This window comes from Hoplias malabaricus, chromosome 1 (genome assembly GCF_029633855.1).
Source record: "Hoplias malabaricus isolate fHopMal1 chromosome 1, fHopMal1.hap1, whole genome shotgun sequence".
In the NCBI taxonomy this organism is placed as follows: domain Eukaryota; kingdom Metazoa; phylum Chordata; class Actinopteri; order Characiformes; family Erythrinidae; genus Hoplias; species Hoplias malabaricus.
The window spans coordinates 2,802,402-2,829,893 of NC_089800.1; the positions used below are offsets into that span (position 1 = coordinate 2,802,402).

The 27,492-nt window shown below is 43.7% G+C and overlaps 3 protein-coding genes across 4 annotated transcripts; all 3 read right to left on the reverse strand.

Annotated features, from left to right (window-relative positions):
- Positions 1–1,098: 1,098 nt before the first annotated feature.
- LOC136705384 (caspase a-like) lies at positions 1,099–19,877 on the reverse strand. Its single transcript, XM_066678914.1, has 12 exons — positions 19,580–19,877; positions 17,923–18,092; positions 17,168–17,344; positions 16,753–16,990; positions 16,204–16,320; positions 15,875–15,984; positions 15,723–15,764; positions 4,117–4,216; positions 2,967–3,029; positions 2,761–2,793; positions 2,295–2,330; positions 1,099–1,959 (listed from the first exon to the last, which is right to left on the reverse strand). Exons 1-12 carry the CDS (start codon positions 19,860–19,862, stop codon positions 1,682–1,684), a joined length of 1,647 nt encoding a protein of 548 aa, XP_066535011.1. The 5' UTR covers positions 19,863–19,877; the 3' UTR covers positions 1,099–1,681.
- Positions 5,224–11,807, reverse strand: LOC136665770 (caspase a-like). Its single transcript, XM_066643514.1, has 7 exons — positions 11,467–11,807; positions 10,273–10,571; positions 9,997–10,173; positions 9,155–9,389; positions 7,860–7,979; positions 6,349–6,458; positions 5,224–6,181 (listed from the first exon to the last, which is right to left on the reverse strand). The coding sequence occupies exons 1-7, from the start codon at positions 11,729–11,731 to the stop codon at positions 6,083–6,085; spliced, it is 1,305 nt and encodes a 434-aa protein (XP_066499611.1). The 5' UTR covers positions 11,732–11,807; the 3' UTR covers positions 5,224–6,082.
- Positions 19,878–21,793: 1,916 nt separating the features above from the next.
- Positions 21,794–27,492, reverse strand: etsrp (ETS1-related protein). Of its 2 annotated transcripts, none has more exons than XM_066641420.1 (7): positions 27,367–27,492; positions 24,630–24,740; positions 24,140–24,214; positions 23,677–23,874; positions 23,233–23,475; positions 22,831–22,949; positions 21,794–22,718 (listed from the first exon to the last, which is right to left on the reverse strand). In XM_066641420.1, exons 1-7 carry the CDS (start codon positions 27,446–27,448, stop codon positions 22,446–22,448), a joined length of 1,101 nt encoding a protein of 366 aa, XP_066497517.1. In that variant the 5' UTR covers positions 27,449–27,492; the 3' UTR covers positions 21,794–22,445. The 2 variants fall into 2 exon arrangements, with proteins under 2 accessions (XP_066497517.1, XP_066497525.1); XM_066641428.1 differs by having other exon boundaries at positions 24,630–24,707; positions 27,367–27,459.

The following is a 27,492-nucleotide window of genomic DNA, read 5'->3' on the forward strand; positions in this document are numbered from 1 at the left end:
AAGGTACTTTGGTGTTTTAAGGCTTTTCTAAATCTTTTATCCTTTGCAAGATGTGGACATTTAAGGTGGATGTGGTGTATTTAAGGTGGTATTGAACCTGTAATCGGTTGATCAAGTACACAGTCATCCACAATAATAGAGATAATGAAACCTGCTGTGGGTGTTACATCCCACCCTCTATTTTGGATGATGGCATCTAGGGGTATCAAGGGATGGGTGTAACAAGGAGTGTGTGTGATGCAGTGCGAAAGTGAGGCAAACATACAATATAGTGCTCTTTTCAACTTTTATCTGAAGCAAAACAAAATCCAGAGTACAATAAAGCAGCATTTATAGTGTGATATAGTGTAAAGTATACAACATGTAAATGCAAATGTAGTTATAGAAGTAAAGTGTAAAGTAGTAGACAAAAAACCCAACGTGCTAAAACCAACCAACCGCTACTGAGTGGACTGTGGATGGTGCCAAAGAAAAGAAATAAACAAAAAAACAACTTCCCCAACAAATAAAACTAACCTACACCAAAAATACAGATGTGGCACCCACCCCTTTCCTAGTGTAATATACAGGTTTGATCCTACCATGGAAGTGTATAGGCGCCTGTAGTTGCCTGTCCACACCAGCAGTGGTGGTAGAGATGTTTAACAAAGCAATCAACAGTTTTCAAAATGGCTATATTGAAGCTAGGCTAAAGCTAAGCTAGTAACAGCAAAACTATGCCTCAAGCACTAGCTAAAGAAAGTAATGAAATAACCTTAACAGCAACAATAACTAAAGGTGAAGCTAGCAGCAAACATCAAATAATGTTCATTTTCTTTTTATTGAACTGAAACCACAAGCCATTTTCACTTTTTTGGGATAAAAATATTGCTAGGGTTTTCTTGTCAGTTGTTGTTTGACCTGAATGACCTTAAAGACCTGATGTGTTTCCAGGCTCCTTGACCCGAAGGAGTCCTGTGATGGGGTGCACCTCGAGTAGCGGAGGTCCTTCCTCAGTGGTGGTTTGTGATGGATGTTGACAGAGCTCTGTTGCGTTTATATTAGATTCTGAATGTGTTTGTTTTTATGAGCTTCATCAAGTTTAACACTGCGAGAAAATATTTTAATAAATGTAATTTATTAATTATCTGTAACCCTTATCCAGTTCAGGGTCGCAGTAGGTCCAGAGCCTACCTGGAATCATTGGACGCAAGGCGGAAATACACCCTGGAGGGGGCGCCAGTCCTTCACAGGGCAACACAGACACACACACACACACATTCACTCACACCTACGGACACTTTTGAGTCTCCAATCCACCTACCAACATGTGTTTTTGGACTCTGGGAGGAAACCGGAGCACCCGGAGGAAACCCATGCAGACACAGGGAGAACACACCACACTCCTCACAGACAGTCGCCCGGAGGAAACCCATGCAGACACAGGGAGAACACACCACACTCCTCACAGACAGTCACCCGGAGGAAACCCACACAGACACAGGAAGAACACACCACACAATTATAAATGCTGCACAAAACAGTCATAAATCCCTCTGTTAGCACAGCGTTGTTACGTGGCTCAAAGTTGAGATCCATCATCAGATGAAAATTCATGGATGACGTTCTTGGTGGTAGTACTTTGAGGATCCCGTATTCTGAAGAGTGAACCAGCCCCAGCGGCGCTTTTCCTTGATGTGTTTTATTTTTTGGGCACAGCGCCGAGGTCCTGCATCATGTACGGCTGCTGCTCCATCAGGACCTGGTAAAAGACTTTTTTCGCAGATTCGCTGGACATTATGGGGCCAGTGATCAGGGCCCTCATCACTCTGTTAGGCCCCGCCTCGGCGCGGATTTCATTGTACTGCTGGAGGATGATGACTTTTTTGCTCAGGAGTTCGTCCAGAATTGGATCCACTGACGTGGCTCTGGCCACCAGCTGCGTCCAGTTCTTATCGATGAAGGCGGCTTCGGAAAAATCTGAGATGGACACAAAGTGGCAGAAGATGTGTTACACGCTCAAAATGGGTTCTCAGAACCAGAACCCTTCAATGGTTTCTGACATGGGAGGGTTCTGTAGGGAGCCAATGGCCTGGCTCTGAGATGACTGAATGTGAAGAAGCTCCACATAGTGTTATATCTCTGTATCTAGAACACTGCTTTGTGAGCTCTGATATAAAATCACTACATTATTTCTGTTATTGATCAGTCCCTCCACCAGGGGGCGATCCACTAAGTTAAAGCTGTGAATTCAGATTCTTTAGCATACTTTAAAAATTACTCTCAAATTAATATAATTTAAAACATGTATTTACCGTTAGATGGCGCCGCTGCACGTGCTGCTCCACCTGCTGGACATCAAAAAAACATCACGTTCAGTTTTACACGTAACAGCAGCCTAAAGATTTGGATTAACTAATTTTTTAGAAATACTTAGAAATGTGTTTATTTGACAAAGACCACAGAACCATCCCAGTAAACATTTAGCCGTTGATTCAAGTTGAAATAACGTAATGACTGCCGTCTAATCAACGTTCTCTTAAGGTTGAAAATGAAAGTTGAAAAGACGTCCAAACACAGACATTGAAATGACGACTATTAGACGTATTTTGGACGTCCATTGACGTTTAAAATATGTCCTTGATGGACAGACTACTTTTAGACCTATTTTGAACGTCCAGGGACGTCCCTTGTTTACTGGGATGTTTGGTTCCCTAAATCTTTTTTGTAAATATATGTGTTTATACGTATATATATGTATATATTAATATATGTATTTACCATTAGGTGGCGCACGTGAGCGTCTGGCTCCACCTACAGAAAATGAATAAGAAAACAACTGTGAAAAAACAGCTTTTCCACCAAAAATATATACATTTTAATGAAAGACTCAAAGTATAAACAACCAATTAAACTTAAAAGGTTTAAAAACCGTGCTAAGACTACAATAAGAGCGGGTGGATAATTGTTAGGGTTCAGTCACTCACCTGTTACAGGGGTTAGCGAGATGACAGTTGTAGTAAACACTACAGCATCCATCTCTTCCAGTTCTGTTAGATCATAACAACAACAACAACAAATAAAACCACACCCATCACTGCACTGAACTGTAAACGAGCGGCCATCTTAAAATCATTTATAGCTCAGATACTATGTTTGACTCAAGGGTCAACTTTAGACTTGACTCCTTTGTACTGACTCAAGATGTAAGACTAGACTCGTCTGTATTCGTACAAGACTTGAGAATCGACTCATCTGCACTGATTCAGGACTCGTCTTTACTGATGAAATCTCACACTGAGAACCGACTTGAGGCATGACTCGTTTACACTGATTCTAGACTCTACTTGACACTTGATTCGCCTGTAACACAAGGCTCGAATATAGACAAGACTCAACTTGAGACAGGACTTGATTTAAAAAAACAAAAACAAAACTCATTTGCACTGATTCCAGGTGATACTCGATTTAATAACACAGGTCTTAATTTGACACAAAACTTGTTCCCAGATTTAGACTCGACTCATCTGTCCTGACCCAAGACTCGACTCATCTGTCCTGACCCAAGACTCGACTCATCTGTCCTGACCCAAGACTCGACTCATCTGTCCTGACCCAAGACTCGACTCATCTGTCCTGACCCAAGACTCGACTCATCTGTCCTGACCCAAGACTCGACTCATCTGTCCTGACCCAAGACTCGACTCATCTGTCCTGACCCAAGACTCGACTCATCTGTCCTGACCCAAGACTCGACTCATCTGTCCTGACCCAAGACTCGACTCATCTGTCCTGACCCAAGACTCGACTCATCTGTCCTGACCCAAGACTCGACTTGTGAATCGACTGAGAGAAGTATCAACTTGTGAACTGATTCAATCTCGACTTCACACAAGATTTGATTTGGGACTTCTCTCAGTGGTCTTTACTAGACAAGACTGAACCTGAGACTGGCTTTTACTGACTCTGGGTTTAAGACTCCACCTCAGAAGGTTGGTGTTACCTGGAGATCAGTGGTTCACGCCCAAATGTAAAAATGAAATTAGAAGCGAGCGTTAAGACTCTGCTCTGCCTCTAAACCTGTAAATCCTCTACTTTCTAAACGTGTTTATAATTAAAATCCCACCCCTCCCTCACCTGCTGCCTCCTTCTGTAGATCCTGCGCTGTTTTTATTGCATCCGATCTTCTCCAGCAGCTGCACGCAGATCCCGAGCGCGTGCTCCTCCGTGTACGTGTCTATGAGTTTGCGCGCGATGTCTCCCGGTCCTTGCCCTGTACGGCGCCTAGGCGCACGGGAGGTTGGAGCCCCGAGTCCGTGAGTTTCTGTGTGAACTATTTGAACTTTTCATCGTCCAAATCCTCGAGAGCCTCGAGCAGATCCCACAGCGTCTTGCACATGGCTCACTGCGCGAGGGACACTTCCTCCCTCACAGAGCTTCTTCAGGAAGTTGTCTTCGATGAAGGCGGGGCTAGGGGAGGAAACCGGAGCACCCGGAGGAAACCCACACAGACACAGGGAGAACACACCACACTCCTCAACAGACAGTCACCCGGAGGAAACCCACACAGACACAGGGAGAACACACCACACTCCTCAACAGACAGTCACCCGGAGGAAACCCACACAGACACAGGGAGAACACACCACACTCCTCAACAGACAGTCACCTGGAGGAAACCCACGCAGACACAGGGAGAACACACCACACTCCTCACAGACAGTCACCCAGAGGAAACCCACGCAGACACAGGGAGAACACACCACACTCCTCACAGACAGTCACCCGGAGGAAGCCCACGCAGACACAGGGAGAACGCACCACACTCCTCACAGACAGTCACCCGGAGGAAACCCACGCAGACACAGAGAGAACACACCACACTCCTCACAGACAGTCACCCGGAGGAAACCCACGCAGACACAGAGAGAACACACCACACTCCTCAAATATAAATCCTAAGGATGCACTGAGCCCTTACTGTATTCCACTACGTCGCAGGACTCTGTTCACCATGAGGGCTTTTCTCGGTTGTTATGAAACTCAAGTAAACAATCAGTGCTCCAATCAGAACGGGATGAGGTGTGGTCTTCTGTCCCAGAATACTGCGATTTCATTTACTGTTTAACATCTGAATTTGCATTAATAACGATGATTTCTGACTAATGTCGCCAAGTTGGGACCTCATTTCTCCAAAGTGGAATATTTACAGAAGGAAAACACACATACAGCAGAATCACTGAAACAAGATTTAATTTCCAAGTCACTTAAGTGTCTTTCCATTGGTCCTTTCGTTAGGAGTTGCACTTTTTAGTGTCACAGTTATACACACAGGGGTTGGACAATGAAAGTGAAACACCTGTCATTGTAGTGTGGGAGGTTTCATGGCTAAATTGGAGCAGCCTCGTGGACAATCTTCATTAACTGCACACTGCACCAGTAAGACCATGTGCATCCAATGGTTCAAACACTGTGTCCTGAAGGCGGTGCCGTGTATCAGGACGACAACGCACCAATACACACAGCGAGACTGGTGAAAGACTGGTTTGATGAACATGAAAGTGAAGTTGAACATCTCCCATGGCCTGCACAGTCACCAGATCTAAATATTATTGAGCCACTTTGGGGTGTTTTGGAGGATCGAGTCAGGAAACGTTTTCCTCCACCAGCATCACGTAGAGACCTGGCCACTATCCTGCAAGAAGAATGGCTTAAAATCCCTCTGACCACTGTGCAGGACTTGTGTATGTCATTCCCAAGACCAACTGACGCTGTATCGGCCGCAAAAGGAGGCCCTACACCGCACTAATAAATTACTGTGGTCTAAAACCAGGTGTTTCACTTTCATTGTCCAAGCACAAACACACAGTGTAGACATAAGCACCATTAGAGAGGGTAAGACCTGTTGGTCATGTGTAGTGTAAATGAATACTGATATAGCCTTAAAATCACAACATTCATTACTCATTTCATTATTTAACTGTACACTCTAAAAACATTCATTCATTTTGGTGCAAACAATCACAGACCGTTCCTTTAAAATCTAATCTGTTTACAGTGTAAAAAGAAGGTGATCAGATTCTTTTTCCTCTCGCAGATCATCTCAGAACCCAGGGAACAGATAAAACAACCTCGGGAGAGAACCTCTGTCTTTAGACACCATCTGCTTGATCCTCTGGAAACTCTCAAACCGACTCATGACCTGAGGAGGAGACGGAGGGGACGCAAAACACACAAGTACATTAGGGTTTAACGGGTTACTTTCTGCTCAAAAAACAGATCACACACTAAACAGTGCAAAATAAATCAGGAGCATTGACATATTGTTGTATTTGCCCTTTAAGGGGTGTATGTGTGACATTGACGTACCTGTCTGAACAGTTCCTCTATGTGTTCATTATGTGCATTAGCATTGAACACCTCCACGAGGAACATGATGAAATATGATCCATTTACAGTGTGTCTGTAAGATACAGTGTCTGGGGGAAGAACAGTCCGTTATTAAAGAATGAAAACAATGCTGAGAAACATTGTAAATAAATAGTTCACTCTGGGCTTTTACCAGAGACTTATTTTTACATTGAGTTCCACTGAAAATTAAGAAGGTTTTTTCCTTCATGTGGCGGCACGGTGGCGCAGCAGGTAGGTGTCGCAGTCACACAGCTCCGGGTGACTGTCTGTGAGGAGTGTGGTGTGTTCTCCCTGTGTCTGCGTGGGTTTCCTCCGGGTGACTGTCTGTGAGGAGTGTGGTGTGTTCTCTCTGTGTCTGCGTGGGTTTCCTCCGGGTGACTGTCTGTGAGGAGTGTGGTGTGTTCTCCATGTGTCTGCGTGGGTTTCCTCCGGGTGACTGTCTGTGAGGAGTGTGGTGTGTTCTCCCTGTGTCTGCGTGGGTTTCCTCCGGGTGACTGTCTGTGAGGAGTGTGGTGTGTTCTCCCTGTGTCTGCGTGGGTTTCCTCCGGGTGACTGTCTGTGAGGAGTGTGGTGTGTTCTCCCTGTGTCTGCGTGGGTTTCCTCCGGGTGACTGTCTGTGAGGAGTGTGGTGTGTTCTCCCTGTGTCTGCGTGGGTTTCCTCCGGGTGACTGTCTGTGAGGAGTGTGGTGTGTTCTCCCTGTGTCTGCGTGGGTTTCCTCCCACGCTCCAAAAACACACGATGGTAGGTGGATTGGCCAAAAGTGTCCGTAGTTGTGAGTGAGTGTGTGTGTGTGTGTTGCCCTGTGAAGGACTGGCGCCCCCTCCAGGGTGTGTTCCTGCCTTGCGCCCAATGATTCCAGGTAGGCTCTGGACCCACCGTGACCCTGAACTGGATAAGCGCTTACAGATAATGAATGAATGAATGTTTCTTCATGTGATAAACATGCAAATTTTAGTGTGCCTTTAATTTTTTTGTATCTTTTGAAGTTCTTTTGAAAAAATATTAATTAAAGTTGATTATTTCCTTTTTAGTTTTTTTCTATAATGCAAAATTCTCCTAAGATGAAGAACCAAACTGCTTTGTAATCCCTGAGTGAACCTGTTTATGCTCCATAGAGTGGGTCTCCCTCATGGGGGCAGCCATGTTTAAAACAGGGTTAGTACGGAAACTCAGCTGTTTCATAACATGAAGAAGAAACAGTTAATGAAGTACTGACTGCTGCTTTAAGGCAGACACGTTGCTGATTTGTTGTTGTTGTTTGAAACATTAACTCCTGTAAAGTGACTATTTTGAAGAGTACACGTTTTTCTTGGGACAGTGATGATTTTGTGTTAAAATGTTGATATGTTGCTGTGGCGTTCACGTTCAGAATTAGAGGTCTCTCCTCGTTCAGAGCGAGGTGGGGGTGGGGGTGGGGGTGTCTGGTCTTGTATTAACAGAAAAAACAGATTTTCCTGTAAGGACTCACCTGGTGTGCTGGACATCAGGGAGACAAAGTCCTTCTCTTTATGTTCGAATGCATCACTCTCCAGGTTCCAGTAATCATCACCAGCCTCACTGTCTGAAACCCACACCTGACCTCTCTCCCCTGAACAGAACGGAGAGAACGAGGGAATAAGAGAAAGAGATAGTTAAAACTGGACCAGTCTCTGTATCTCTCTCCACTGCTGCCACTTAAACTACATCTTTAGTCTCCCACTGCCCCCAATTTTAGTTTGTGTAATTCAATACAATTACTGAATATTCATGGACTGCTGAAAAAATACAACATAGATCAACATCTGCTGGTTTATTGCTGGTCAAAACCGGTTTAAACAGGTCTGGGATCTGGTTTATTACTGGTATAAACTGGTTTACACTGGTCTGGATCTGTTTTTTTGCTGGTCTAAAATGTTTACACTGATCTGGATCTGGTTTATTACTGGTCTAAACTAGTCTTGATCTGGTTCATTGTTGGTCTAAACTGGTATAAACTGGTTTGGGATCTGGTTTATTGCTGGTATAAACTGGTTTACACTGGTCTGGATCTGTTTTTTTTTTGCTGGTCTAAACATGTTTACACTGATCTGGTTCATTGCTGGTACAACTAGTTTAAACTAATCTGGATCTGGTTTATTGTTGGTCTAAACTGGTATAATCTGGTCTGGGATCTGGTTTATTGCTGGTCTAAACTTGTTTACACTGATCTGGATCTGGTTTATTGCTGGTCTAAACTTGTTTACACTGATCTGGATCTGGTTTATTGCTGGTCTAAACTAGTCTGGATCTGGTTTATTGTTGGTCTAAACTGGTATAATCTGGTTTATTGTTGGTCTAAACTGGTATAATCTGGTCTGGGATCTGGTTTATTGCTGGTCTAAACTAGCTTACACTGGTCTGGATCTGGGTTTTTTTGCTGGTCTAAACATGTTTACACTGATCTGAATCTGTTTTTTTTCTGGTCTAAACTTGTTTACACTGATCTGGATCTGGTTTATTGCTGGTCTAAACTAGTTTACACTGATCTGAATCTGTTTTTTTTCTGGTCTAAACTTGTTTACACTGATCTGGATCTGGTTTATTGCTGGTCTAAACTGGTTCAAACTGGTCTGGATATGGTGTATTGCTGGTCTAAACTGGTATAATCTGGTCTGGGATCTGGTTTATTGCTGGTTCTAAACCTGTTTACACTGGTCTCGATCTGGTTTATTGCTGGTACAAACTGGTTTGAACTGGATAATCTGTGGAATGGGGAATGTAAATGAGTGTAAATATCAGTCGTACCTCCTCTGCAGGCCTGAATAAGAATGACCTTTGGTTTGTTGAGCAGAGCCTCACAGTTGGCCGTGTTCAGACGAGTGTAGATGTTATCAACAGGAAGGATGTCGTTTTGGTATGGACTATAGTGGACACCCAGAATGACGTCTCTCTTGCCGTGGGACATTATGACCACGAAGGTGTTGTCCGACTCAGAGTGTTCAGGACGTGCAGCAAAGCTTTTCAGAGCATCGTCCATTTGCTGGTAATGTGATAAAAAAAAATGATTAAATGTTATAAAGTATACGTCTTGTGTTTTATATATTACAATATATTAGACAAAACATTAAGCTTTGCTTTTGGTTTTTCAAACAGAAAACAGCTGAGAAGGTCCTGGATGTCACTCAGAAGAACAGGAGTGACGCAACACCACGTTTTGGTTGTGTTTTAGTGGAACAGGAAAAACTCCCTTGAACCTCTCCAGAGCGGCTCCTAGCACCGACCTACAGGCACGTACCAGCCGAGAGTCTGACTCAGAGGCAACCAATTAAAATCTTGTTTTCAGTTTAGGGGCAGGACACTGGAGGTGCATTTTTTAAAAGCTTTATTGTCGTTCTAGTCAACGTTGCAAATGTGAAACATTAACTAATGTTCAGGGTTTATGTCCAAACAGTTTATGTCCCCTTCAACATGTTCTCAAGACTTCCCCTGAGCAAACTTGAATAACAACATTTCCAGGGTTGAGCAGGATTTCCCTGTGACCGAAATAAGTTAGATTTCCAATTACTTAGATCTACTTCCTGTTCAGAACAAATGATAAAGTGGCTGTTACTCCTTTAGCGAGCTGTGATGGGGCAGAGTGGACAGACCTTTCCCGAGAGGTTCCTGTGTTTCACAACGTCGTATCCCAGAGCTCTCAGCAGCTTCTCCATGTTCTCCTCATCTCTCAGAGCTCCATTCCTCTTCATGTCTGGATTGTCAAACTCCACATTATTGATCAGAAGAGCCAGGCGCGTCCTCTGGCTCTTATCTAGAACCGGGTAAACCTGAAGCACATGAAAACTTATCGGTTATTAAAATACACACTGAAAAATGCATTAAACTATGCAGGTTTTTAAAAATCAAATTTACAGAGCAATACTTGCATCTTTTCCCTTTTCTTTAAGGATTTTGTCTTTGAAATGCGGTGAACAGAGAACGAGAGCAGAGTTGGGGTTTGGGTCAGAAGTTGGTGGAGGAGGATAGTCAGTGTTTTCACACCCCTTGTGAACTGGAGGAGTAACTCCCGGGAAAGCCACTGGGAGAGCCATTGGGAGAGCCATTGGGAGAGCCATTGGGAGAGCCATTGGGAGAGCCATTGGGAGAGCCATTGGGAGAGCCATTGGGAGAGCCATTGGGGGAGCCATTGGGAGAGCCACTGGGAGAGCCCCTAGGAGACCTAGAGCTGATATAATGCATAGGATTTAGTGCAAAGGGATTGTAATGCTCACTGAATTGCACAACTCTTTTTGTCATTATAATACATTTACACTAGGAAGACCCTAGCAATCACCTGGAATACATAAGCTACAATCTAAAGTTCCCTTTCAACTACCCGAGCTACCACAGAAAACATATGGTGCTTTTCCACTTCATGGAACCTGCTCCACTCTACTGGACTCTATGTGAGGTCCCTGGTTCATCTTCAACTCCCACAGCCCCACCCCACCCCGAAATGTTTTGGGTGTCACCTCAAAAACCTGTCTCTAATAGGAACAGCAGGCTTTGGAAACCACAACTCCATCATCAGTTCAGACAGATCAGTAGAGTTTGTTCCTTCCTTGTTCCAGCGTCTAGGACCAGGACCAAATGATGGAAAAGCAGAGTTCTGTCAGGTAGAGACCATGCACCATAGCGAACAACATCCTACTCAACAACCTTGGATTAATAAGCAACGAAAACTTTCTAGCATCCGTCTAAAAAGAATGCAACCACCGATAAATCCACTTCAGCTTCCTACCAACCACCAAACAACTGCATATTAAATCAGAGGCTTAGCTTATGGAAGTCTATTCATGCCACTTGAAGAAAATAAATTAAATTAAATAGGCTAAACATTATCTCATAAACATGAGATACAAAAAAATCACAATTATGAGACACTAGGACAGTAGGTAGTGATTATAAGACGACTTACTTTCTCATAATTATGACTATAATTACTATTCTTTTATTCTTCTTGTAGGAGATGTGCTCCATAATTAGCCACACCCACGCAACCAACTAAAACAATTCTGTTTAAACAACGAGAGACCAAACTTAACACATTTGAAAACATTAACTAAGCTGCGTAAACACACCTGCTGCCTCCTTCTCTAGATCCCGCGCTGTTTGATTGCGTCCGATCTTCTCCAGAAGTTCCACGCAGATCCAGAGCGCGCGCTCCTCCGTGTACGTGTCTATGAGTGTTCGCGCGAGGTCTCCGCGGTCCTTGCCCTGTACGGCGGCACGGCGCAGACGGTGTTCGAATCCCGAGTCCGTGAGTTTGGCGGTGAACTGTTTTAACCCTGAACCGTCCAAATCCTCGAGAGCCTCGTGCAGGACATCCCACACGGTCTTGGGCATGGCTCACTGCGCGAGGGACACGGAGCAGAGCGCGAGGAGGACGAAGAGAAAGAGAAGTGAAAGAAGACGAAGGAAAAATATATATAAAAAATCTGGTCAATCCCGTTTTGGATGAAAGTGTGTTGCGCATGCGCAGTTTCAAAACTCCTCTGAGTTCCCCAAACAACAGCTTCCTCAGTAACTACAGCCTGATGTTCGCTATCAGTATTCGACAGTGTGGAGTTCTGCGTTAGCTCTAGCTTAGGGTGACCATATTTGAGTTTTTTTGAGAGGACACATAGGGCAAGTGGAAGCATTAACCATGTAACTATGCTGCTGACATTAATACATAAACAGATACTTGTTAAGATAAAAAAAACAAATGCCTTTTTGGAAAGATTCTAAGAAAAAATAATAAAATAATTGTCATTTCTTGACAGTTTATTATCATTGAAACCTGTTATTTTCTGTTCATACCAAACTTCAAAACTGAAGCCCTATGTTAAAGCGACTTATTTACACCAGAAAACTCATGATAATGACAAAAACTAATGAGATTACCCAGCAAACAAGGAACGTCCCTGGACGTTCAAAATAGGTCTAAAAGTAGTCTGTCCGTCAAGGACATATTTTAAACGTCAATGGACGTCCAAAATCCATCTTAAAAAGTTAGTTAAGTGGTGACTAATCGATAACGTCAGTGGACGTCCAAAATACGTCTAAGAGTCGTCTTTTCAATGTCTGTGTTTGGACGACTTTTCAACTTTCATAAGAGAACGTTGATTAGACGGGAGTCATTACGTTATTTCAACGTTGAATCAACGGCTAAATGTTTACTGGGTTACTTTTTGACTGTGATTTTTAAACGTTATTAAAAGCAAGCACCACATTTTATCAACCAGAAGTAATACAGACTTGATAAATGTTCAGAGCATTGCTAGCATCCAGACGTTTATGTAAAAATATTTATATTTCATATTTTATAAGGTCTGGCTGATAAAAACGTGCTGTATGTGAGAGCTATAACTCAGTCTCTCCCCTGTTCTGATTTTAATGATCCGGAGATTTGGCCTGTTTTCTCTTAAAGTTAATGTTAAACAGAAAAACTGCGCAGATGTAACTGGATTAACTCGTCAGAAAGTCAGTAACGGTCGGGTGTGTCCGTGTATTTGTGTCGTTATATGGACAGAAGTGACTTTCAGTTTTGTTTTGTTTTTAAATACAGAGCAGAAAGTGAAAGGCTCGTGTGACACAAACGTTTCAAAATACGAAGAAGAGACTATGATAAATTACCTTAACAACTTTCAACACATTTCTCTTCGCAGCTCCAGTAAAACACTGGATAATAGCCACTAACAGAATGGGGTTTAAAAAAAACCCTGTGATTATAGTCCGACTACGCCACCTGAGGAATTTCACCTCAGGAAATAAGACCAGTAAAAACTAGCCAGGCGACCCAGGTTCGTTTGTTGGAGACAGAGATCCGTTGTCCACACTCAATTTTATTTTCACAATAATATGATTTTATTTCAATACACATTCAAACATTGACCTAAAACACTAAAAGACTTCCCAGTAAACAAGGGACGTCCCTGGACGTTCAAAGTAGGTCTAAAAGTAGTCTGTCCGTCAAAGACATATTTTAAAGGTCAACGGACGTCCAAAATCCATCTTAATAAGTTAGTTAAGTGGTGACCAATCGATAACGTCAGTGGACGTCCAAAACACGTTTTATACAAGTAATTTATTTCGGGACCAATTAAAATACGTCTAATAGTCGTCTTTTCAATGTCTGTGTTTGGACGTCTTTTCAACTTTCATTTTCAACCTTGAGAGAACGTTGATTAGACGGCAGTCATTACGTTATTTCAGCGTTGAATCAACGGCTAAATGTTTACTGGGTTAGCTGCAGCTTTTAAATTAATACATCGACATTCATTAAAAATATCAGTCAAAGTGACTATATTTTAAACAACAAGGTGCCATAAGCTAGCTTCCACAACTAGAGCAAGATTCTTTAACAAAACAAATATTTAAAGAAACTTTAAAAATAAAACAAATTGACACAAACTCAAGAAAAATAACCAATTATAACAAAACCAAAATAAACAAATGAAAATCAATAATGACAGTATATACTTAGAGACCACACAAATAATAATAATAAGAAGAAGAAGAAGAAGAAGAAGAATAGAAAATGAGTAAGCCCAGAACTGGAAAATAACCAGATAACTAAACCCAAAAATTGACACAAATGTAATCTAACAAATTTCAATAAAATAAAAACGAAAAACATAACACGAAAGAAAAGCAACAATTACCAAAAAAAAATTAAAAACAATAACAGACCCGCAAATGATACAAATCTATAACAAAGCTGCAGCACGACTTTGCCAAGACACGGAGAAAACAGCAGCACCACGGGACGAGGAGCAGCTAGAGGAATGTTTAAGCTCCGTTTTAAAGGAGTTTATCGATCTCCGTCGGCACTGTGAGGTGCGACAATCGATAGAAGAGAAGCAGCCGGCAGCGTGACGGTTCTAACGAGATTTAGAATGTAAACACAAAAGACAACTGGAAATATTCTTAAAGAGAGGGAAGATGTCTACCTGGAATTAAGCTGTGAAGCAGCAAAATAGTGAAGGTGCAAAGCACAGAGCAGCAACGATGCGAAGCAGAGAATGAATGAAGGCCTCAGACCACAACACTAACACAGCAATCACTACTGAATCCACTATGCCAAGCCAACGACAGGAAGGTCAAGTTCACCGGAAGGGGGGGGGGGGGACAGGCAGGGCAAAGGAATCACTAAATCCTGCTCCCCACTTCTTATTTGGCTACAGTGACGTCCCACAATGAACCCTTGCTATTACCCTTCCATATCCAGTTCAGGGTCGCGGTGGGTCCAGAGCCTACCTGGAATCACTGGGCGCAAGGCGGGAATAGACCCTGGAGGGGGCGCCAGTCCTTCACAGGACAACATACACACTCACACATTCATTCACACATACGGAGACTTGTTTGAGTCGCCAATCCACCTACCAACATGTGTTTTTGGACTGTTGGAGGAAACCGGAGCACCTGGAGGAAACCCACGCAGACACAGGGAGAACACACCACACTCCTCACAGACAGTCACCCGGAGGAAACCCACGCAAACACAGAGAGAACACACCACACTCCTCACAGACAGTCACCCGGAGGAAACCCACGCAGACACAGAGAGAACACACCACACTCCTCACAGACAGTCACCCGGAGGAAACCCACACAGACACAGAGAGAACACACCACACTCCTCACAGACAGTCACCCGGAGGAAACCCACGCAAACACAGAGAGAACACACCACACTCCTCACAGACAGTCACCCGGAGGAAACCCACGCAGACACAGGGAGAACACACCACACTCCTCACAGACAGTCACCCGGAGCGGGAATCGAACCCACAACCTCCAGGTCCCTGGAGCTGTGTGACTTCACACGCCTTAATTCAGTATGTGGATATGTATAAGTGTGTAATAGGTACCTGCCTCTATCTGCAGGGCTGAACACACACACACACACACACAAGAATAAACACCACCACACATACAAACAAACAAGATTTATTTATTGGTGCAACCAAAGACATTCCGCCATTTTAAAGACTCCTTCGTCAGTTATAAAATCCTTCATTCCCCCAGGACAAAGATTATAAATGTAAAAATAAAAACATATGAAAAACCTGTTAAAATGTTCCAATAGAAATAACGGTATAAAACTGTGACATCACAAACTCTGAGAAAAACATGATTACAGTGAAATGTCAAGAAAGTGGTGACATGTTGCTGTCTTCTGTCTCTCCACAGACAGAGGTTAGTAAATATTAATCCTAAGTGAATTCTAAAGTGAGAGAACTATCACAAGCATGAAATAACCAAAGGTGAAACAGGATGAAAAGCTCTGATTGGCTCAGAGTCCAGGAAAGAGGTAGAAATGCCTCGCTGAACTGGTCCGCTCTTTACACACCATCTGTTTCATCGTCCCAAAATCCTCAAAGCGCCTCATCACCTGCAGCAGGACACACACACGTCAGACGGACGCAAGAATACAAACTTGGACCATTTCTATCGGGTCCGTTGGGTCATGGAGCTATTATTCTGACACAGTGCAGGACTCACCTGTCTGAATAGCTCCTCGATATGGTCTTTGTGGGCGTTAGCGTTGAAGATCTCCACCAGGAACCCGATAAACAGCGACCCGTTCTCTCTGTGTCTGTACGATTTTGTGTCTGTGGTGGAAAGATAAAGCCATAAAAGCTCAGTCATAAACTGTTCAGTAAAAGAAGCCCTTTGCCCGAGACGCTGTTATTAGACTCGGTGTCACTGACTGACGTAGTTCTGGACGAGAGCAGGGTGGTGTCGCATAGGTTTGGACCACCCCACCCCTAACCACCACTGAATGAACTTAGGACTTGCTCTCCACTAAGACGGGGTAAGGTTTGATTTACCAGGAGTGCAGGACAGCAGGGAGATGAAGTCCTTCTCTTTGTGTCTCCACGCGTCACTCTCCATGTCCCACGCATTGTCAGCTTCACTGTCCGAGACCCACGCACCTCCGTTCTCATCTGAACAAGTTAAAACGATGAGATTTAATTGACAGTTGCCATTTGATCACCAAAACGAAAAAGTGTGCTTTCATTTCTACGACAAACACAGTTAAAGCCTTATTCAAACAAATGATGCAATTTTCAGCGTCATGTTCACAGTCAAACAAACAGCTACAAAAAGATCTCACTGTCCAAAGTCATTTATCTGACTGTGGTCCCGGTCCTGGGCACCATGAGGTATGTATTCATCTGCCCCTCTGGTGTCCCACAAGGCTCTATCCTGGGCCCTTTTCTGTTTCCAATTGTTACCCACTCCTGGCCAAGTGAGAGTGTCCCATCTTTGTTTGTAAACCAAAAACTAAACTAACTCTGATTCATGTCCAACCTCAGACAGTTTGACCTGTACAGGTGAGACGTGTTTGAAATGTTTGGGAAGACAAAGGTACGTACTTCCTCTGCAGGCCTGAATCAAAATGACCTTTGGTTTGTCGATCAGAGCCTGACAGTTGGCCGTGTTCAGGTGAGTGTAGATATTATCAACGGGAAGGACGTCGTTTAGGTTTTCTGGTCCGAAACGGACACCCAGAATGGCGTCTCTCTTGCCGTGGGACATGATGACCACGAAGGTGCTGTCCGACTCCGAGTGTTCAGGGCGTGCAGCAAAGCTTTTAAGAGCATCGTCCATTTGCTGTGAATATAATAAACAACAACGATTTCTAAACCAAGGCTTGGTTATTCACAGGTATCAATAATATCTCCAGAAAGAGATAACGTTTCAATGCTACGATAAGTTAGGTTTGGTTTCTGACCGCCGTGTATCTACGTCCTGTTGCGAACACAATGGATAAAAGCCGAGTGGACAGACCTTTCCCGAGAGGTTGCTGTGTTTCACAACGTGGTACCCCAGAGCTCTCAGCAGCTTCTCCATGTTCTCCTCGTCTCTCAGAGCTCCGTTCCTCTTCATGTCTGCACTGTGGAACTCCACATTATTGATCAGCAGAGCCAGCCGCTTCCTCTTGCTCTTATCTAGAACCGGGTAAACCTGAGGGAACAGCGCACACTGAGGTTAGCTCCCATCTGATCACTGAAGGGAGATGTGATGTCACAAACACCACACGGTTTTTCCAATGTGTTTTAAAGACGTGCCTTTGACAGTTTCACAGATAAGAATCTTTACGTGAGTTCCTCATACGCTGAAAAATACTGACGACACTTTGAATTTACTTATTTTCTCACATCAAAGGGTTTCTTAAAGTTAAATCTACCTCAGATATAATTCGAGAATGAGTTCGTGTTAATTATTTTGATTTAAGGACATGCAACACTTTGACGTTCGGTTCGAGGTGTGTTCTGGCTCTCTTCCTGATCTACTCTTCCAGCTGGGTTTCTTTCTGGGGGTGAACAAAGTATGCAGAGCAACAGGCGGACTACAGCCGGTAAGTGTAGAACTAATAGTAGTATTAATTCTGTTATTATTTTTGTACTCTTTATTAACTATTTTTTTCTTGTGCAGTGTCCTTGGGTGCACTGAAAGGCACCTGAAATATATATATAATTATTATTATTATTATTATTATAAAATAACCACAAATTCCTGGTTTAAAACAGAGGATGACTCACATTGTGTCTTTCTTTTCGGATGATGTCCTCTATGAACTGCAGAGAGCTGGGGATCAGAGCTGAGGACGTGTCGGGCTGATCGTTTCCGCCTCTGGGGGGCGCTGTGTCCACTGCGCACATCTGAGTTGTGGTTTCATCACCCTGAGTCTGGGGCTGGGCCTGAGGGAGGCCTAAAAAGTGGGAGGGAGGGAGAGGGAGAGAGAGAGAGAGAGAGAGAGAGAGAGAGAGAGAGAGAGAGATGCCTGGTTAAATATCGCTGCCGTCCAATTAAAAACATGCATCTCCCAAAATAATACATTTACAGGAAGAAGGAACAAATCTTAACTTTCAATAGAAGTCAATGTAAAATGGTTTTATTCCAATGTTGGAGCATTTCTACTGGTCCATTCTTCCTGAAATCTTTCACTAAATGAAGGCCATGAGCGAAGGGAGAACACTCACTGACCTCTGTTTGTCGTAAGAGTGAAGGTCACAGTTTATATTTATTTAGTGAGATGTAAAATAAACCATGAGTCACAGTGTCACCGGCTCCTTCTCTCCTTCATGGACTTACACACTTTGTTCATTGGAAGGGGTTAGGTGTGAGAGTGAAAGTGTATGTCTGAACTGTGTGTGTGTGTGTGTATCAAGTGTGTGTGTGTGTTAAGTGTATGTATGAGCTCTGTGTGTGTGTGTGTGTGTGTGTATTAAGTGTGTGTGTGTGATTGTGTTTGTAGTAAGTGTGTGTGTGTGTGTGTGAGAGAGAGAGCTGTGTGTAAGAGGGTGAGCTGTGTGTGTGTGTGTGTATTAAGTGTGTGTGTGAGCTGTGTGTGTGTGATGGTGTGTGTATTGTGTGTGTGTGTGTGTGTGTGATGGTACATGTATTAAGTGTGTGTGTGTGTTTTAAGTGTGTGTGTGTGTGTGATGGTATGTGCATTAAGTGTGTGTGTGTGAGCTGTGTGTGTGTGATTGTGTTTGTAGTGTGTGTGTGTGTGTGTAATGGTGTGTGTATTAAGTGTGTGTGTGTGAGCTGTGTGTGTGTGATTGTGTTTGTAGTAAGTGTGTGTGTGTGTGAGAGAGAGAGATGGTGTGTGTATTAAGCGTGTGTGTGAGCTGTGTGTAAGAGGGTGAGCTGTGTGTGTGTGTGTGTGTGTGAGAGAGAGCTTTGTGTAAGTGGGTGAGCTGTGTGTGTGTGTGTGTGAGCTGTGTGTAAGAGGGTGAGTTGTGTGTGTGTGTGTGTGTGTGTGTGTGATGGTGTGTGTATTGTGTGTGTGTGTGTGTGTGTGATGGTACATGTATTAAGTGTGTGTGTGTGTTTTAAGTGTGTGTGTGTGTGTGATGGTATGTGCATTAAGTGTGTGTGTGTGAGCTGTGTGTGTGTGATTGTGTTTGTAGTGTGTGTGTGTGTGTGTAATGGTGTGTGTATTAAGTGTGTGTGTGTGAGCTGTGTGTGTGTGATTGTGTTTGTAGTAAGTGTGTGTGTGTGTGAGAGAGAGAGATGGTGTGTGTATTAAGCGTGTGTGTGAGCTGTGTGTAAGAGGGTGAGCTGTGTGTGTGTGTGTGTGTGTGAGAGAGAGCTTTGTGTAAGTGGGTGAGCTGTGTGTGTGTGTGTGTGAGCTGTGTGTAAGAGGGTGAGTTGTGTGTGTGTGTGTGTGTGTGTGTGTGTGTTAGAACTCACTGCCCGCGCTGTCGGTGTTGATACTGTCCCTGAGCTCGAGGGCGGTTTGATTGCAGCCGATGGAAGTGAGGATCTCTGCGGTGAGGGTGGGGGCGCGCGCCTCGGTGAACGTGTTGAACAGGAGGTCTACCAGGTCCACTGTGTGGCGCGCGCGCTCCACGGCGGCTCGGCGCACGCGAGTCTCGGTTCTGAGGTCGACGAGCTTGTTCCGGAACTTGTGCATGTCGTCGGAGCTGAGGTCCTCGAGAGCGTCCAGCACTTTGTCCTTCGGGGTCTTCTCCATCCTCACCGCCTCAACCTTCCCTCTTCTTACTTTCACTTCTCTTCAAACTTTACTCCTCCTTCCTTCCCTTCACACTTCAAAGTGGGTGGCGCTCTCCACATCGAGGAAATGAAGTTCATCAGAGACCCACAGAGCCGCTGGAGTTCACTATTAACACGATATAACACGTCATTACACAGTAAAACACAACCTAATTCACAATACCTCACCATTAATCCATTACAACACAATACAAAACACACAACTCACAATAACTCACCATTAATCCATTATAACACAATACAAAACACTACAACCCACAATAACTCACCATTAATCCATTATATCACAGTACAACACACTACAACTCACAATAACTCACCATTAATCCATTATAACACAATACAAAACACTACAACCCACAATAACTCACCATTAATCCATTATATCACAGTACAACACACTACAACTCACAATAACTCGCCATTAATCCATTACAACACAATACAAAACACTACAACTCACAATAACTCACCATTAATCCATTATATCACAATACAAAACACTACAACTCACAAGAACTCACCATTAATCCATTATAACACAATACAAAACACTACAAGCCACAATAACTCACCATTAATCCATTATATCACAGTACAACACACTACAACTCACAATAACTCACCATTAATCCATTACAACACACTACAACTCACAATAACTCACCATTAACCCATTATAACAGTACAACACACTACAACTCACAATAACTCACCATTAATCCATTATAACAGTACAACACACTACAACTCACAATAACTCACCATTAATCCATTATATCACAGTACAACACACTACAACTCACAATAACTCACCATTAATCCATTATATCACAGTACAACACACTACAACTCACAATAACTCACCATTAATCCATTATATCACAGTACAACACACTACAACTCACAATAACTCACCATTAACCCATTATATCACAGTACAACACATTACAACTCACAATAACTCACCATTAACCCATTATAACACGTTAAAACACAGTAAACAATTCACCACTACACACTGTAACTCACCATTAACACATTATAATGCCTTATATCAGTAAAATACAATATAGCTCATAATTAACATACTATAACACAGTATAATACACAAAAGCTCACTACAACTCACTATAACTCAACATTATAACACACTATAACTCACCATTAACACAGTATAACACAAAACAACTCACCACAATTAACTACAACTCACCAGTAACATATTCTAACAATAAAATACATTATAACTCATGTTTAACATATTATAACACAGTGTGAAACACTATAGCTCACCTTTAACACACCATTAACTCATTATAACTCAACACAACTCACTATAACTCACCACAACATACTATAATTCACTATAAGTCACCATTAACTCATTAATAACACAATATAACTAACAACAACTCATCATTAACTCACTGTAACACATTATAATTCACTATTTTTCACATTAACTCATATGTAAACTCACTAAAATTCAAAATGAGTGGCTATAAGTTATTCTAACATTTAATTATAATGTGTTAAGTCATAATAACATTATAAATAAACAGCAATATACAAACTTTTTATTCACTATGATTCACTGCCGTTCACAATAACTTACTATAGTTCACTAAAACATAATATAATGCTCTATAACACTATTTATTTGTGTTTTTATTTCACTCAGATGGTTTTCAGGACAGAAAGTGTTGAGCGAGGAAATGAAGGTCAGTGGTTGTTTCAGAACGTGGTCAAACCCACTGACCTCAATATATTTCAGTTATGTTTTTCACTGGGATTAATTCATTAATTAATAGATTTTTCAACGAAACAAGAACGTTACAAGACAAAATGCTTTATTTACAATAACAAAATCTAATACAATAATACACCATTTATTTCAATGTACACAGTCTTCACTGTAAAAAAAGAGGTAGCTGACCACAGGGTTTAAAAAATACACAGGTTCAAAAAATAGTGACATTGCATTGATTAATTCAGAGACTCCAGCCTTGATCTCCTTTACAAATACTCAGCTGCTACTGGCTGGAACCTACAAACAGATCATTTTCAGTTAAGACCAAGTCAAACTCTTGGATATCATTGACTCAGAAACAGGGTTCTAGATTCTCCTGAAAAAGGTTCTCTCTCTCGTTCATTTTGGTGCTCAAATAAAAATATTATTTAAAAACAAAATGTTCTAATGCACTCAGGAGCTCAACACCACACTCTTTCAGTCTCAGACAAGAACCCGTCACCCAGAAGAACTCAAACGGTTCTTCTCTGAACCAGTGTCTGTACTAAAGAACCCCTGAAGAAACTTTTGTTATAGTATGAAGCTTTTCTGAAGTATAGAGCCTGTTACTGCTCTTTAAATGTTCATGGTTCTCTATGGAACCTATTAAGAACCTTCTTGAAGGTCATTGAAGCTCCTTCAACCAGGCAAAGAACCTTTGAGTGTTCACGGTTCTTTAAAGAACCTTCCTAATGGTTGTAGAACCCTCGGAAGCCCGTTCCCGTCGTTGCCGCTGAGCCCCGGACAGCGTTAATGACCCCAGACCTCTGCGGGGTCGTCTGACTGGGCGGTGCCCGTGGTTGAGGGCGACCTGGTGTTGGACGGGGAGATGTTGAGGCTGGCGAGGACCTCCTGGGCGGTTTTTCCCAGCATGCCCTGCACGTCGCAGACAAAGCGGTAGACGTAGCGTTTCCCGGCCGTCTTGTGGATGATGTTTTTGTGGTAGTAGTAGCGCAGGCCTCGGCTCAGCTTCTCGTAATTCATCTTGGGCTTGTTCTTACACTGACCCCACCTCTTGGCCACCTGCAGAAACCACAGCAAAGAGATGAGGAGGTCGATCGATGGACAACCAGGAGGAGAACACTGACTGCTGCTTCTGATTTTGTCTTTCTGGAAGTTGTTATTGTGTCCTTACCTCTGCAGGGTCGGACATCTTGAACTCCCAGCCGTCCCCTGTCCAGCTGATGAAGGTGTGACACGCCGAATCCAGCAGCAGCTCCAGCAGAAACTGCCACAGCTGGATCGGCCCGGACCCTAAAACACAAACAAACAAACAAACAAACAAAATTAATCAATCATGATTTCATTTAAGGATACTACTACTACTACTACTACTAATAATGTCTGATACATTTAGTAACAATCACTATATGAAAGTGCTAATGCTAATGCTAATACTACTATTAATAACAATAATACAAAATTAATCGCATGCAGTTGGGTTGGTTTCAGGTTGTTTACAGGAGAATATGTTTAGAGTTGAACTGAATGTTTATTTTGTATTTTATTTTATTTTATTTTGTTTTGTAAAGCTGACCTGGATATGTGGACATAGCCCCGCCCTCTCCTTCCCGCTCAGGTCTGAGGGGCGCTGCAGTTCTCCGCTTGGCCACTCGGGGGCAGTACTGCTCTGGGGGCTGAGAGATGGGAGAGGGGGAGGGCGGGTTCTGAGGCAGGAGTGGGCTGCAGTAACCGGAGGAGGAGGAGAAATCTGACCAGAACTGAGAGGGTCTGGACTGGGCTTTGGACTCGTACAATCCATAACCTCTCTCTCCATCACCTGAAACAAACAAACAAACAAACAAACAATAAACAAACTATATAAATAAACTATATCTTGCACAGTTAAACAAGCCCCACCCTTCCATGAAAACAGCCAATCAGCTTGCTGATCAGATCCCACCCTGGTCTCCTAGGAGAGGAAATATCCACCTAGGGGCGGAGCCAAGTCTGAACCTGATTCTCTGACCATGGGACTGACCTGTTCCTCTGCAGCCCAACTCCTTGTTGGTGGGGGGCTGGTAGAGTCCGTGGGGGTCCGGGGTGGAGCTGTAGGAGGTGCTGTGGGGGTCGGTGCTGAAGGGGGCGCTCTGGGGCTGGGGGCAGGAGGGCAGCAGGTTCTGATACGTCTGAGAGTCTGAGAAGCCCCCTGGGGATCTCTCCATCACACCGTCAGGAACTGAGAGTACATAGAATATAACAATATTATGGGTGTGGAACAGAAACATTGCTGTGAATGTTTGATTGTATTCGGCCTTCACAAGAGCATCAGCAAAGGTCAGAGGCTGTTGATAGTGATTAGTTCTGGATCACAAACACCACTCCAACTCATCCCTGAGGAACTCCATCGCTCCAGAGAACACAGTTCCACTGTTCCACAGCCCCACTATTCTGAGAGATTTTTTTTAACCCTTTCCATGCAGTGTGATGTATTTGGTTCTGACCTGTGGTGTATGAATTCCAGCAGTTGAACTCTGGGTAGGAGTCGAGATTAAATAATCCGGGATCAGTCGGGTGAACTGTGAATAAAAGACAGAAAGATGCAATGAATGAATTAGTACCGATCCCTGCTTTAACCTCACTTCAGTGGCCATCTGTTGCTCTGCATGCTTTGTTTCCCCACATTTCATCCCCCACAAAAACTCCAGGAGCCACTGCTGTGTCTGATCCACTCTACACCAGCACAACACACACTAACACACCACCACCACGTCAGTGTCACTGCAGCGCTGAGAATGATCCACCACCACATCACACCTGCTCTGTGGGGGTCCTGAGCGCTGAGGAACAGGGGGGAAGTGGGGTAACAAAGTATGCAGAGCAACAGACGGACTGTAGAACTACAGAGTGCTCCAGTGTGGTCAGTGGAGCTGAGAGAATGGGCAGTGAGTGTACAATATTAATATATCATTTAATGGCGTGTTTGTTGTTTACCTTTGGAACCGTCGCTGTGGTTCTTGTGCGGTTCTCCGTACGGGTCACTGTACTGCGGGTGGACCGGGCCTTTACTGTCTAATAAAAACGACAGGTCTTCACCATTGTAGTCTGCGGGACATTATCAGAAATATCAACAACACGCTCAACAGGAGCCAGAGACACACTGCAAATGACCTCAGCTTTTAACCCTTTCAACCCTGTGGGCCTACCCTCCTCCTGAAGTTCCACAGTGCCTTTTCTGCAGTGCTGAGCCCGGAGTAGCAGTGACAGAAGCTCTATTCTCCCTTTTACAGCTCAGTGGAGCATCACAATCATTTTATAGCTGGAATCCGAATGTTAAAATATTACCTAGCGTTACTTTAATTCTGCAAAATTACACGCTTCTCAAGAGCTCTTCAACAAAGACAATGGAGAACAGACCCTGAGGGAGGTTTAAGAGTTCTACAGCTTCAGGTTCTGATGGAACCTCTCACCAAAGACGTAGTCAATTCACTCGGACCGGGTCACCTCCTGAAGTTCCTGGACTCGACCATGGCCTGCTCTAGCTTTACTACCACTCCTAAAAAAGAGGGTTCTTCAAGGGTTCTTGATCAATGATGATGTTCAATGGTTCTTGGGCCAAATGGACATGGACGAGTGCAGACAGGGGCAGGTGCTGTTGCGGTTCCCGTGCTGATGGTGACCGACTGTGGGCGGTGGTTCCATCAGAACCAGAACCTGTAGAACTCTGAAACCCCCTAAAGGTCCTTCAGGGTCTATGTGAGTGAACCCCACCCAGAACTCCTGATTAAACCAGAGAGAGAGAGTGGGGGAGAGAGGGAGGAAACACTGGGACAGAGGGATGATGAAAAGGGGAGGAGAGGGGGTGCTAAATCTGTTGGAGGAGGAAGTCTGGAGGAAAGGATTAGGAAAAGAGGGAGGGAGGGAGGCGAGGGAGAGAGAGAGAGAAAGAGGAAAAGGCTGCTGTGATTTGAACCTGTGCACCTCTCTCTCTCTCTCTCTCTCTCTCTCTGGGAAGGGTCTCTTCCTGAAGCCGCCCTCAGCTAACGTCGTCAGACACGACAAGTCAAGGTCCGTCTCCGGGACAGAGCTCAGCAGATTAAAGCTGAAGGACAGAGGAAATGTTTTGCTCTCGGACTCAGGAAACAGGCTTTTTCTTGCTCCGTCTGGTTCCCCGTTTTCCCTCAACTCTACGCCCTTAAACACAGGTTCCTCTGGGCCCTGGTTCTGATGGAGAGACCCTGGTTAGAAGGTTGTCAAAAGAGTTTCAGTCTAATTCCCTCATTTTACGGCTTTAGACTAAAGTCATCCCCCAAACCCCTGAAGAACCCAGACTTGAGGGGAACCTGGGGCTCCGTCAGAAATGAGAGGAGAGGTTTAAAGACTCAGAAGAACCCTAAAAAGGCTGGGAACAGGCTGTTCTCTTTAAAAAATAGGTTCTTTAACAACGATTTTGAACTTCAAGGTTCTACTGAGAACGGTTCTTTGCCCTGATGGAGAATACGGAGGGGTTATGTTCAAATGTAAAGCACCAATACAAGTTCTTTGGACATTGTAAAAGTCAAAGAACCCTGTTTGGTGCTGTGTAGAACCTTTTGTTTTTAATAGAACCATAAAGAAACATTTTCCATTTCACTGGGCTCTCAGAAGAAGATACTGTTCTAAATGGAAGCATTAGTACTTTGCTACAACCCTCTTTTAAAGAGTGTACTCTCAGACATTTTCAGGTTCCTCTCAGAGCTTGTAAATCTCTTCCAGGGTTCTTTACTGGGTTCCAGATTTCCCCCCACGGCTACACCTTAACAATCTCAGTCACACACTCAGAACGTAGCCTGTGTAAAAGAACCCACACTCAGGGTCTGTAAACAGCTGCAGGGTTAGGGTTCTCCACCCCAAAACATGCCTCAAAGGTTCTTTAATCGGGGGTCGGTTCTGGACTGAGCCACGAAACACACAAACACAGAAATACAGCTCCCTTTTCATTTTCTATTAAAAAACCCTCAAATAGGGTTCTAGCATCGTAATCAGTCACAGAACCCATTCCCAGCCTGGTTCTGCAGGGGTCTCAAGGTCAGGGGCCAGCAGTGTACCCCAGTGGGCTCCGAGAGACTCTTCAGTTTCAGTCTAGAACACTGATACACACTTACACAGAGGTGAAGGACAAACCAAACACCCTCAGGGTTCTGACGTCTAGAACCTCAGTAGCACTTTGCTTAAATACAGCTGATGAAGAACCTCATTTCAAAATCCTGTAGCTTTGGAGACCCTGTGTTCTACTGCACAGATTTACTAGAACTCTTGAAATATAGGGTTCTTTAAGGGTTCCTAAAGACAATGGTTATAAAAAAAGAACCATTTTTGAATGGCTTGCTAAACTATGTAGAACCTTTTGCAGAATGGTTCTATGTAGCACCAAAATGGTTACTTCTATTGCCACAAGCTGGGCACCGTAACAATAGGAGAACCCTTTGGGTTCTATTCTCCCTTGATCTAAAGAACCATCAGCTCAGCATTTAATCAAGCATTGGTTCCATGTCTCGTGGAACCAGGGTTCTAGTAAAGCTGTGGTGTAGAACACAAGGTTCTAAGGCTGCGTGTTTCAGACAGAGAAGAAGGTCTGGGGTCCTAGAAGACGCCCCCCCCCTCACCCCCAGTGCATCACCTGTTCTCCCTGAGCGCTGTGAACACATGATTATGACCCCATTATTACATTAGAGTCTCGGAGGGTATTTACCGTAGGACGCGAAGTCGAAGCCCCCCGGGACCTCCTGGGTCCGGAAGTCCTCGGTGTAAAATCCGGTCTGGTACATCTCCATCTGCGCGAGACGAGCGCGAGTCCGTGTCTGAATGAAGCTGAGGA

What these genes read in the sequence shown, in the direction of transcription:
- LOC136665770 (XM_066643514.1), bottom strand. Translation starts at nt 11,731, where the DNA reads ATGCCCAAGACCGTGTGGGATGTCCTGCACGAGGCTCTCGAGGATTTG. An exon ending in TCTAGAGAAGGAGGCAGCAG is followed by an intron (nt 10,572 to 11,466) that starts GTGTGTTTACGC and finishes GCATTATATCAG; the next exon opens with CTCTAGGTCTCCTAGGGGCT. An exon ending in CCTGATGTCCAGCACACCAG is followed by an intron (nt 6,459 to 7,859) that starts GTGAGTCCTTAC and finishes TTCTTCCCCCAG; the next exon opens with ACACTGTATCTTACAGACAC.
- etsrp (XM_066641420.1), bottom strand. Translation starts at nt 27,448, where the DNA reads ATGGAGATGTACCAGACCGGATTTTACACCGAGGACTTCCGGACCCAG. An exon ending in CTTCGACTTCGCGTCCTACG is followed by an intron (nt 24,741 to 27,366) that starts GTAAATACCCTC and finishes AATGTCCCGCAG; the next exon opens with ACTACAATGGTGAAGACCTG. An exon ending in CCACAGCGACGGTTCCAAAG is followed by an intron (nt 24,215 to 24,629) that starts GTAAACAACAAA and finishes TTTTATTCACAG; the next exon opens with TTCACCCGACTGATCCCGGA.
- LOC136705384 (XM_066678914.1), bottom strand. Translation starts at nt 19,862, where the DNA reads ATGGAGAAGACCCCGAAGGACAAAGTGCTGGACGCTCTCGAGGACCTC. An exon ending in ACAGCAACCTCTCGGGAAAG is followed by an intron (nt 16,991 to 17,167) that starts GTCTGTCCACTC and finishes TTATATTCACAG; the next exon opens with CAAATGGACGATGCTCTTAA. An exon ending in TGCAGCGGCGCCATCTAACG is followed by an intron (nt 1,960 to 2,294) that starts GTAAATACATGT and finishes TGTCCATCTCAG; the next exon opens with ATTTTTCCGAAGCCGCCTTC.